Below are 12,500 nucleotides of genomic sequence, written 5' to 3'. Positions count from 1 at the left end.
CGAGGACTGTGGAGTTAAATCTCTTGCCATCATCCACATCAAAAGTGCAAACATATTCATATTCATTATCAAAACTCTGCATTTCCCAAACCACAAGTTTTCTTTGCAGAAAATGAGCCTCTAACCCACCCACCTATAATGTACTGTATGACAAAGTATTCTTTCTGGTCCCACCCTTTATCCAAGTGCATCAGGTCACAAAATGACTGAAAATGCGCTTAGCCTGACCCCGATACATGGGGCATGGTGCACATAAACGTCAATAATCTGCATGAAACAGTATTTGGTAAAAAGAACTGAATCCTGGAGGGAACACTAAAAAAATTACAATTATGAAAGATTCAAAATCAATCACAAATATGAAAACCATACCTGAATATATGTAAAATATATGTCAAAATTACCATTAGAATCAGCCCAAGCTTTATCGTCTCTGTTGGAGCCGGAGGAAGAGGATTGATGCTGAGGCCTTGGCCCAGATCCAAGACTCTGTTCCTGTTTCTGGATCCCTGGGAACATCCATCTCTCCTCAGCCTCGCTGGCATTATCATCCTCCGAAAGGTTTAAGTGGGAATCGTGGAGGCCGAGGCAGGGAGGAGGGGATGGGGGCTTGGGAAACTGGTGACACTGGGAGGGTGGGTAATATTCATCGTCACGGCCACTACCACCGCCAGTCGCGCTTTCTGAAGTGGAATGTGTGGGAAATGTGGTGCGTTTCAGAGGTGTTGGGACTTCACTTGTGTAGTTTGGCGCACAAAGACAAAACGCTGCTGCTGCGGTTGTCGTAGCTTGTTTTTGACCTTTGTCCCCGTTTGAGCCTTTGCTGCTTCCTGGTCTTGACGTGCTCCACTGGCGGAGATGAAAATGTGTTTTTGTTTCATCACAGCCGGTGGATAGAGTTTCAATGTTAAAGCTTGGGACTCTCTCCATGGGGTCGCGAATGGTCTTAACACTAACAATAACTTCCTGATTTCCCCAGGCCCGGGGGGAAACTCTGTTGTCCCTCAAAGGGGGGGAAATGTTCAAATGTTGCACTAAGTTTGATTCATACCCAACTCGGGGATGTTTGGGTGTCCGGACAGGTGTGTTGTTCTGCTGCGGGGGTTGTTCCCGTAGGTCCTCTGAGGTGGCAACAGATGAGCTCACCGTCACTTTTCTACATGGTGCTGTGACTGCAAACTGGCCTTTCACCTCGTCTTCGTCATCTATTTTTCCGGCAGTTTCACCCATCTTTTCTACATCATGGTGCCTCGCCCTTTTCTCTCTAAAGGAATGACTATCTGAGTGTGCCAGCTCAGAGCGTGATTCATTAATTCTGCATTCACTGTCTTTTTCTCCCAAATCTTTGGAGTTTCTCTCTTGTACTTGGCCAACTTTCTTCTCTCTGTCTGTTGTTGCGGGGATATTAGTGATCTGTTTTACTTGGTGAGGCAGAGTTTCAGGTTGGCACACAAGAGGAGTGTTGAAATAAGTTTGTTCTAGGCCGCAGATGTGAGCCTGAGCCTGGATCTCTGTTTGGGTCTTCCTCTGGCTGTACTCAGGTGTCTGAGGAGTATATGAAGCTGAGCAAAAGTCTTGTAAAGTCCCAAACTCAAGGCTGTGTTCAGGCTTAAATGTCTCAAGGAAGTTTTCAAGCTGCGTTTCTTCGTCTTTAAAGACTAAAGATGGGGCAGAGGAGCGCCTCTGGATTCCAGGGGTTAACTTCCTGCTGGGCTGCTGCGGGCTGAGGGAAGCCCTTCTCTGGACATCCTGCTGATCAGTGAACTTCAAATTATTTCTGTCTACCCTGGAAATGCCCTCTCCCTCCCGCAAGAAGTAATGTCTCTCTGTCAACCTCATTTTCCCACTGATGGTCTGAAAAATAAAGATTGACGAAAATGAATTGAGTCACATGTAGATGTTCATATTGACATTTAATAGAATGCATTCCAGCGATTTTATTTGATTGGACGGGAAAAAATGGTTTTGGGCAATTTGTGATAATTTGCGTGTTTTTTGCCGATGCAAAGTTAAGCTACAGCTACAGTAGCTGTAGTGATGAAAGTTAAAATTCTATTATTTTGCATTTCAGAACTGTTTTTAAATCAAATGAATGCAAAGAAAGTTGCTTTATGAACTTGATTTTAAGATTTGTATTTGTTTATTATTTATTTACTGTAAACAAAAGAAAAATGTGTGAATCTGTCATTATTGCACAACTCACAATATGCACACCGTAGTACATCTTTAAGACCTGAGTCTTCTACGATGCTGACAGGTCTGCAGTTAGTTGCCACCCATTTCGCAAGAGCTGTAGCCTAGTCATTTTTTTGGATTTGGTTTCATCCGCAGGACGGCAAGTAGCACTCTCCAAAATAGTGCTTTGCCTGAGCCCGCTAGCATCAACCTGAGTCGTGTTAACTGTACTATGCTTAGCTCGTAGGTGGTAGTTCAAGCTTGACGTGCTTCGGTGATATTTTAATTCGGCTTTATACAATGTGCATGTGGCTTTCGAATTGTCTACTGAGCCGTCCAGGAGTTTTGGAAAATAAAAAGCGCTGTTCAGAATTGTGTTGCATCTGTCTTTCTCCATCATGGCTGGCGGCATACGATTAATGTGATTAAAAAAAATTAATGTGTTATGCTCAGCCCTTAATCGCATCGCGATTAACCCGTTAATGCTGACAGCCCTAGTTTTTTGTTATAATTTCTTAAGGTAATCTAGGTACAGACTAGTCTCACATTGCCAGACCTTCCTCCACAGCGCCGCGGAGGAGGGTCTGGGTACATTCAGGGATGGGAGAAAAACATTCTCTGGTTTATTGGCATTTCTTTAAACCAATCACAATCGTCTTGGGCACTGCACGGTGCCTCAGTGCCGCTACAAAATAACCTCGGGAAGGAACTTGTTTTGGTCGTGCAACAGAAAACTCAGATTGGACAGATAGTCTAGCTAGCTGTCTGGATTTACCCTGCAGAGATCTGAGGAGCAGTCAACCACAGCCGTTATGAATCGACCGGAGTTTAAAATTCCAACACAAAGAAAGCGTCAGGAAACGGACTTCCGGCCAAAAAGGACATCCGGCGGAATTTCCGGCGGCAACGGAGCAATCCCGGAAGTGGAAAGTCGTGGATAGAGGCGCCAAATGTCCTACGGTACTAAGAGACACAATGCCACAGTATATGTACTATACTATTATGTGGTATACCTGCAGCTGTTTTGGCTCAGAGATTTCATGCACTTTCAGCTGCTGCTCTACACACTCCCCGAAGGTCTCTTCCTCCCTCACAGCAGATCTGATCAGCATTGGTGCCACACATTATAATTGGAAAAGGAAGGAAAAGAAAATAGCAAATAATAGCTAATAATAAATAATAATAATAATAATAATAATAATAATAATAATAATAAGATTAGTTAAAAGTTGTTAAATATTCCTGTAAGCAAGGCATGGACAGTACAGTTAAAGGGGTATTCCAGATTGTTTTTAAGTGGGTGAGGTACTTATCCATAGTCAGTGTATTACCTACAGTAGATGTCGGTCGACAGGCCCCCAGTTTGGAGAAGCCGTAATCTATGCTCTCTTTTTTTTTTTTTATTATTTTTTGGGCATTTTCAGCCTTTATTTTGATAGGACAGCAGAACACATGAAAGGGGAGAGAAAGGGGGGTATGACATGCAACAAAGGGCCGCAGGTCGGAGTCGAACCCGGGCCCACTGCGTCGAGGAGTAAACCTCTAAATATGGGTGCCCTCTCTACCAACTGAGCTATCTGGGCGCCCATCTCAAGTTCAAGTCCAAGTTCATGTTTATTGTCATATACATATTAGTACGAAGTACCACAGCAATGAAATACAATGTGCCTTGGCACTCTCTCAGCACCAGTCAATAATAACAATTTTAAAAACATAATAACATTTAAAACATCTAGAAATATCCAAACACACCTAAAACGTGTTGTGCGCGTTGGGATGCTCTGCAAACGTCTCCCTGATGGAAGGTGGGAAGGTGATTTTAGATGCAGTCTTGACTACTTTTGTCAGAAGATTAAGGTCATGTGAAGTAGCCCTGCCAAACCACACTACAATGTTGCCTGTCAGTATACTCACAATTGTACAGCGGTAAAAATTCTGTAGAATGTTAAAGGACATACCATATTTCTTAAGACACCTCAGAAAATAAAGCCTCTGATGTGCCTTCTTAATGGCACAGCTGATATGGAAGGACCAGGTGAGGGTGTCTGAAATTCCCTTAGTTTTCCCCACATTAAGAGACAAATTATTTCTGTTGCACCACAAGATGAAATTACTCACCTCATCTCTATAGGCAGTTTCATTATTGCTGTCAATGAGTCCTATCACAGTAGTATCGTCTGCAAATTTCACAATACTATTAGTGGGGTGTTTAGCAATACAATCATAAGTATACAGACTGTAATAGAGGACTGAGACAATAGCCTTGATGTGCTCCAGTGTTTAGCACTATAGGGGCTGAGCATGTGGTGCCAACTCTAACTGTCTGGGGGCGGCCTGTTAGAAAGTCCTGTATCCACCTACAAATAGAATTGCAGGTGGTATATCTTTTATATCTATAAAAGTATATGCTCTCTTTAAAGCCTCCAGACTCCTTTAACAAAAACATTTTTCCTCGCAGAACATGGGAGTTGCTGGTCTACCGCTGCCGCAATCGGTTAGTTTGTGTTATTCAGTGAGATTAGTGTTTTAAAGGGTTAGTTCAGATTCAACAAAGTCACACAATAAGACAAACTAACTAACCGATCGAGGCAGCGGTAGACCAGCAACTCCCGTGTTCTGCGAGGTAAAGATTTTTTTTCAAAGGATTCTGGTGGCTTTGAAGAGGGCATAGATAACGGCTTCAGTTCCCTGTCAGCAATATTCTAAATACAGTGTACATTTAAAGTGATTTTTTTTAGGTGTCTAAAAAAAACATTTAGCTGCTGCCCCCGTCCACAGCAGTACTTCAGTGTCGGTACTCCTGCCTGCTTCTCCAAACTGGGGGTGTTCCGACTGCCATCTACTGTAGCTAATACACTGTGGATAATTACCTCATACAACCCCTCTTCAAAAATCCGAACTATCGCCTTAAGCTAACAAAGAAGTGGCACACATGTTCTGCCATATAGGTAGATTTACAAGCCAGCTGTCTTGAGTACCTGTCTTCAGAGTTGGCAGGCGGGATGTTTCTCACTCCAGAGGGGCTGACTGGGTCCTGGTCTGGCACAGCTCTGTGGTGGTCAGTCCCTGTGGTGGTGGTAGGTAAGTCTCTCTGCTCTGCTGTCTCTTTTTTGGATCTAAATGCATCTGAATGGAAGAAAAAAGTTTTACAAACAGTATATTAATGGCGATGGATCAGAAAGAAGTGACTCTGCAGGATAGGAGGTAAAGGGAGCTTCACTGTGTGCACGCTGGAAGCCAAAAGCATGTGACTGGATGAGTGCCAAACATCTCAGCCTCCTATAAGATAGTATGAATGACAGTGAGAAAACTCAGCACCACTGTGAGTTATAGCAGCAGGTACAACTTTACAGTAAGCGTTACTGGAGTCGCTGGTTGGCTTGACAGTCTGAGAACAGTAGTCTGATTCTTAATCTGTCGGACACAATTCCCTCTGATGCTGCAAAGCTACACGTCTCAGAGTCCTGCTGGATTCAAACACTCACAGTAAACAAGCCATGATCATGTTCCTTTAGGTTAATAATCACGGTTTAACTAAAAAACTAACCTATGAAATATTACATTTTAGTTAAGCTAGTTGGACATAGAGCTCCAACGATTAATCGATTAGTTGTCAACTTTTAAATTAATCGCCAACTATTTTGATAATCGATTAGTCGGTTTGAGTAATTTTTTTAAGACAAAAGTAAAAATTCTCTGATTCCAGCTTGTTAAATGTGAATGTCTTCTAGTTTCTTCTCTCCTCTGTGACAGTAAACTGAATATCTTTGAGTTGTGGACAAAACAAGACATTTGAGGACGTCATGTTGGGCTTTTGGGAAACACTGATCCACGTTTCACCATTTTCTGAAATGTTATAGACCAAACAACTATTCGATTAAACGAGAAAATAATCAACAGATTAATCGACTATGAAAATAATCGTTAGCTTCAGCCCTAGTTGGACAAAATGCAATGTTTATCATTTTAATAGTACATGTTCTTTAAGAATGTAAATAATCTGTTTTTGTTTTCTTCTTAAAAAAAAAAAAAAATCTCATCTGTGTGCTGTTTATTAACAGATTGAAGAATTTGGAACGGCGTCTGCAGACACCAATTCCTGCAGCAACATGAAAGTAATCATCTCTGGTACTTTATGTGTTACAAGCCAACTTTGCCAATTGAATTCTAAAAGCACAAAAAAACAGAGGGGCAGTAAAACAAAGACAGAAACCACAAGTTTTATTAAATATAAATGAGAATGAGCTGGGTTTTGCTAAACTTGCAACCTAGAATTTAAATTATTGCTGTGCGGTAACGTGGATACACTTTGTTGACACAAGATCTACACTGAAAAGAAAATGCATAAAATAATCATATTATCCATAGAAAAATATCCATGCTTCATATAATAAGAGAGGTAACTGTAAAATGAATCGCTACTAAATGTGTGGGGGGTGAGAGTGTTAGAATACGATATGAAATTGCCCTATCAATCCAATCATAAAACTAATCCTCCAGGTAGCTAAAGTCTTGCTTTTTAGTATCAAGCCAGACTACTGGGCTTTATTTCCACATTAATCCGCTGCATAGTTGACTGAGTAACCAAATATAAGATTCATTACTGGTTGTAAACCCCTCACCCATCATTGCACTCTGTACTCTCTGCTCAATTGGCCATCATTATCGATACGTAGACTTTTGCACTGGTACATACTAGGGGTGCAAGATATATCGACTCCATATCGTTATCGCAATATCACGTCGCGCAATATTATATCGAAAGTGTCGCAATAAGTATGCAATATTTTGTTTATTTTGTGGAGCGCTGCGTCCCGTCAGTTGGCTGTGTGGCTTAGTTGTGTTTGATTTAGAGCTCTCTTGAAACGCTGTAATGATCATCATTTCATTGGCCAGTTACCGTGCCACTTGCACGTTAGTACACGTCAGTGCACGGGTCCACCATGAGACAAACCCTGTGGAGCGTACCACGTGTGTGCATATATCAACAGAGTGACAGTGTGAGTGAAGAAATAGATGGAGAGAACAAAACAGAACAAATCAGAGAAGCGAAAGAAAAGTTGTGTCCCGTTCTCTTTATTTATATATTTTATACTGTCCAACCAGTAAAACGTGTCCTGTTCTGTAGACATGGTTATTTATTTATTCATGTTGGACCAGTCCAATATGACAGTCAGTTGAAATAAACCTTGTATTGTTAGAAAACTTGTTTAATTTGTTGTGAATCTATTTTGATACGTTTTTCCGTAACTTTTGTAATTTTACATATGTTTAAAAATATTGAAATTAATATCGATATCGCAATATTCATAATCCATATCGCAATATCACATGTCAATACCGTGCAACCCTAGTACATACGGTGGCCGACAGGGGCAAACGCACTGAAACGATGCAAAATGCAAAAGCACACAAAGCCCGAAAAACAAATGCAACAGAAAAACGCCACGACCAGTTTACACAACCGAAGTTCTACAGGCCTCTAGGGGGAGCTCTAAGTTGAGCAGCTTGATTTTCGACCCCACGGAGAGAGAAAGAGAGAGAGCAGATGAAGTTTGTTTTGGAAACGGGAAGAAAAGTGTAGTAAAGAGGCGACATAAAAAGGTGCATATTCATTTTTACGTTTGGCCCTAGTCTTTTACAGTATTACAGGAGAGAAACAGGTTTACGTAGCTACCGTGTTACAGACTTCTTGACACTAGTTAAAAAATCATATATGTTACGGTAGAACACTTATTAGAAATCTAATTAAAAAAAATAGGAAAACTAAATATCAACTCTCTCTGACATAACCTTGCCTTCCGTTGTGTAAACTGGATGCAGTGTTTTTCTGTTGCATTTGTTTTCGGGGTTTGTGTGCTTTTCATTTTGCATCGTTTGTGTACGTGCAGCACGTTTGTGCATTTGCAGCATGTTTGCTAAATGCTGCGCATGGGTTGTCAAATTGATGAAGATGTTTTCTTAATCTCCTTGTGTTTTGTCAATTTGCACGTGTTTTCAGAAGTTGCAGTGCGTTTGTCGGCCACCGTAGATGATCCATCCTTGGGTTGCTGCCTACATATTTATCCATTTACATGTCACGCAAGCTCTGCAGTCACAGCCTACGCTCCCAGGCCTTCATAACCTTTAACGTTCCATCAGTTCGTACAGAGCATGGCTAAAAGGCTTTCTCTTTTTCTGCCCCCTCAACCTGGAATACACTGCAGCAGGACCTAAAACTGTCCAGCTTGATCCCACTAGGGTTTTTTAAACTCATTTTAAGGGCACTGGAGAAAACATTTATGGAATCTTGTTCTTTTTTTTTTAGTACTTTAGTGTTTTAAAGGTCCAATGTGTAGGAATTTCTCCCATCTAGCGTTGAGATTATATCGCAATCAACTCTCTCACACCACGCAGTTCAATTACGTATTACGTAAGTTACGTATTACAGCTACGGTAGCCTTCACGCTTCAAAAAGCCGTTCTTTTTGCTTTTTTTCAATATCCTTTTTTCTGGGCGAAGAAGAGGACTCCTGTTCCTGAAACTTGGATTTTGAATACGTGCATGAGGCGGAGTGTCAATCGGGAGAGTCGGTCTGATTGCCCGCTCCGGCTGCCGCTGCCCGCTCCAGCATTCAAGATGGCGCATGATTATGGAGCGTCTACCCCAGTGCATGCGAATGCAAATGTAAAATTTCAAGCCAAAAGGAATACTTGGAATTGATGGTGGTGGTAAATATTCATGGAAAAGGACAAGTTTGTGAATGGGCAACACAGATTTGATAATAAACAACTAAACATGTTACACACTGGACCTTTAAGTCTACCTGGCACTTTTGTTCAAATATTGTATATAGTAAATCTTGTGTATACTATTGTGATTTGTTTGTCTGTCTGTAACTGATGTTGTGTAATGTCCCAAACAGGTCTCTCTTGAAAATGAGACCCTTTGTCTCAATGAGATTACCTGTATAAATAAAGTTATAATTATAAATTTTAAAAAGCAATATAAATTAAAGCATGGTGTGAGGAGGGAGCACAGGAGGGAGAGGATCAGTTTAAAAAAAGAACCACGGCTGAAATGTGTTTTACGGCTAAGATGGAACAGATTCGTTTTAACAAATGGAATTCTCAAAAATATTTCTTGAAGGTGTGGAAACCACTTTTTATATTGTATGATGAGACTTAAATGTCTGATTTGTGTGTTTGTTGCTATGCCCTTAATCTAAGCAAACATTGATCTTGCACTCTGATGCTCTGGCAGCCCTCCAGCTGGGTTTTTTTTCTTTTTTCTCATCCGTCTCGGTTCTTTTTTTTTTGATTGGTTTGAAAAAAAAATAAATAAATAAAAGACGAAAAATGGTACTTATCTGACAAGGTAAAGAATGAATCAAGCGTTCTCGTAACTCAGTAAAACCACCAGATCAAAGATAACTAATACATGAATCATTTCAAGCAATAAAGCGGTAAAATCATTCAATGATATGAGAGAAATGTTTAGCCAACAGCATAGACACATGACTTTGATGTTTTGTGTACCTCTTCTTGTTTAAAGGCAGCTTTTAAAATCAGATCATGAATCAGATCTGAAAAAGGGTCACGTCCTCTCCATGTCTCTAAAACATGTCTGACTCCTAGGAGTTGTCTGGACTTGCAGCTGGAGCAGAGAAGCAGTTTGGAGCATGCAAAGTTTGAGGCATGCAGAGTTGAGTGTGAGGCCTAAGGCTAAGCCCTTCTCCTCCTCCCTTAGAATGCAACATTCCATGCAACCACATTTCACTTTTCCTTCATAGTAGAAAAATATTGACAGCAACACTACGTCCATCTCCTTGTACGCCTACACGTACATCTGCCATTAATTCCATAGGGATCCATATCTGCGTACTCCAAGGAGAATCATTTCCTCAGTCTATAGAAGGTGGAGCTAAGAGCAGAGGGCTGACCTGACAAACTCAAACTCAAAGAAGCCGTGAACCATTTACTCTGCACACTGAGAGAATCACTGCCACACCTGATACGGACCCTCTCAAAACAGGACATTCCAACCTGAATGACTTTGGAAAAAAGAAACACACGAGGATTTAAACTGAAGACATTGAGGAAACTTGTTTGGCAGGTTTTTTTTCTTCTGTTTTTATCGGGTGAGACTTCATGTGGGAAGTGATTTCCTTGTCCGTTTAGAAATACAGTACTTGTGCTCTAGATGCAGAGCTTGTAATTCATATTTGCTAATTACCTGGCAAGTGTATTTGACTATTCAAATGGCGGACGCTACTGCAACCAACCCATGTAATGACATCTGTGTGGCCTCAAACAAGACACTGTATAAATTCTATGCAGCTGTTACGATTGTGATTTTCATCCTGGCTTTGCCTCTGAATGCATCTGTCCTCCACCTCTTCATATTCAAGCTGAAATTCTGGAAATCCAACTCCAATAATGTCTTCCTTTTCAACCTGGTGTTGGCTGACATTCTCCTGATCTTCTGTTTGCCCATAAAGGCATACTTCTACATCCAAGGAGACAGGAGGATTGTGGACGAAGCCTTTAACAAAGCTATGCTCTTCATGTTGTTTTTAAACCGAGGGGGAAGCATTGCCTTTCTGACCATGATTTCCATTGATCGATATTTTCACGTGGTACACGTTGGCCGAAGGAATCTCCTAAAAGTTCTCAAGAAATCGGCTCTGATCTCGATCCTCATCTGGCTGTTTCTTGTGCCTCTCACCATCCCCACCATGCTCAAGAATTTTGATTGCTGCCGCATCACAAATGAAGACAAGACAATGAAGGTAATGTTTCCATGCTGATTTTGGGCACAGTGATGCTGCAAACATACAAACAGTGAATAGTAATCTACAATCTGATTAAAAGATACTAGTCAATATATAGAAAACAGTCGATGAATAAATATAGCTGGTGCAATGGTAGCAGGTAATAAATAAAAAAATAAAAAAATCACATTGCATGAGACACACCGTTCGGCTTAATGTGGCAACACAGTGCTGAGTGAGCATGTTTTGATGTCATCAAATCAAAAGCTGCACCATTAATGCAATACACAGTTCACACAGAATGGAGATTTATTTTGTGAAAACAGGTACTCAGGCCCTGTTCACACATACATGGTTATTTTGAAAAACTGAGACATTTCCCTTGGTTTACGCGCAAACGGAGAATTCGCCTCTGAAAACGATTCTTTGTAAAAACAAGAGATTTTGGAAAACTTCGTCTGCATGTAAACTGAGACAAACGGAGGTTTAGGCAGCCGTGGAACTGAGGAAGAGAAGAGAGAGGAAGTGATTCGTTGCTGTTGTTGCTATTTTCAGGATTCTGATTGGCTAACGTGGGCTTGAGCTTCTCGTTACACTGCCACCTACAGGTTTGGCACGCTCTTGACGGCAATGACGACATATATACACGGGTAAACCAACGTTTTTCTGAAAACTGACAGCTGTGCACGATGTTACTTTTGAAAACGAAGAAGTTGAAATGTCCGTTTATGAAAATAGCCGGCCACGTGTAAACGTAACATCAGCCAAGTAAGTCAGCAAGTAAACAAGAGGATACTATAATTTATGTGATCAAGGGGATGAGAGGCCTGATCATAAATGAAGGATGTATCTCTATGGCGTCCTTCCAGAGAGGACAGAGCACTGGGGGTTTATCTCATTCAAAAGCTCCATTTAGATAGAGCTGGTTTTGACACAGCACACAGCATTGCTAAACTTGAGATGTATTAAACTGCATCACAAATGACAGAGCCACAGTTAGAAAATGATGTGTGCATGCTGAAATAAAATTAGTGTCAAAAAACGAGGATATGCAATTCTTCTAATACTGTGTTGGCTACAGTTGAAAAGTAAGTAGATTTACTTAGTACTGTATTTGAATACAATTTGGAGCATATTAGCATATTTCCATTTTATTTTACTACATTTCTACTCCAAAACCTCTCAGGTGGGATTATTGAACTTTCTTTCTCCAGTATGGATTTCAGTTGTGATTACTAGTTACTTTACAGTTTAAGATTTTACATGAACAAAATAATGAAATATATTTTGAGAAGTGGTTTAAACAACTGTCCGGAGCTTTCCCAGTATAAAATTTGTAGGAATAGGATGGCCAAACAATCAAGAATTTTTTTGTTGTTGATGTACTGTATGTGACAATAAAGTTGATCCTTTCTTCTGATTTAAGGAAGTCGACATTATACGAGAATGCATCTTCTTTACCAAGATTGTCATCCCTTTCATCATCCTGGTGTACTGCACGGTGCGTATCGTCAACAAGCTGAAGAAACAAACAATCGGGGATACAACCAAGCTGAAGAGAGCAGTCTTTCTG

At 40.7% G+C, this 12,500-nt stretch overlaps 2 protein-coding genes across 6 annotated transcripts in view; one reads left to right on the top strand and one right to left on the bottom strand.

Annotated features, from left to right (window-relative positions):
- The window catches only part of si:ch211-140l13.3, a 51,496-nt gene that overhangs the window by 17,123 nt on the left and 21,873 nt on the right, over positions 1 to 12,500 (bottom strand). For 3 of the 4 annotated variants that reach the window (XM_035995322.1, XM_035995321.1, XM_031313851.2), the window contains exons 6-8: positions 5,154 to 5,301; positions 3,189 to 3,276; positions 405 to 1,854 (exon numbers count right to left, since the gene is read on the bottom strand). In XM_035995322.1, the coding sequence (XP_035851215.1) occupies positions 405 to 1,854; positions 3,189 to 3,276; positions 5,154 to 5,301 (1,686 nt within the window). The remainder of the gene's footprint in view (positions 1 to 404; positions 1,855 to 3,188; positions 3,277 to 5,153; positions 5,302 to 12,500) is intronic. The other variant, XM_035995323.1, reaches the window with a different exon arrangement.
- gpr31 (G protein-coupled receptor 31) overlaps positions 9,967 to 12,500 on the top strand; it is a 4,616-nt gene continuing 2,082 nt past the window's right edge. The window contains exons 1-2 of one of the 2 annotated variants that reach the window (XM_031313856.2): positions 9,967 to 10,945; positions 12,354 to 12,500. The exon at positions 12,354 to 12,500 is cut by the window's right edge and continues 299 nt beyond it. In XM_031313856.2, the coding sequence (XP_031169716.1) occupies positions 10,415 to 10,945; positions 12,354 to 12,500 (678 nt within the window). In that variant the 5' untranslated portion in view covers positions 9,967 to 10,414. The remainder of the gene's footprint in view (positions 10,946 to 12,353) is intronic. The other variant, XM_031313855.2, reaches the window with a different exon arrangement.

Source organism: Sander lucioperca, chromosome 19 (genome assembly GCF_008315115.2).
Source record: "Sander lucioperca isolate FBNREF2018 chromosome 19, SLUC_FBN_1.2, whole genome shotgun sequence".
NCBI lineage: Eukaryota > Metazoa > Chordata > Actinopteri > Perciformes > Percidae > Sander > Sander lucioperca.
This window is presented reverse-complemented; position numbering and strand designations above follow the sequence as displayed.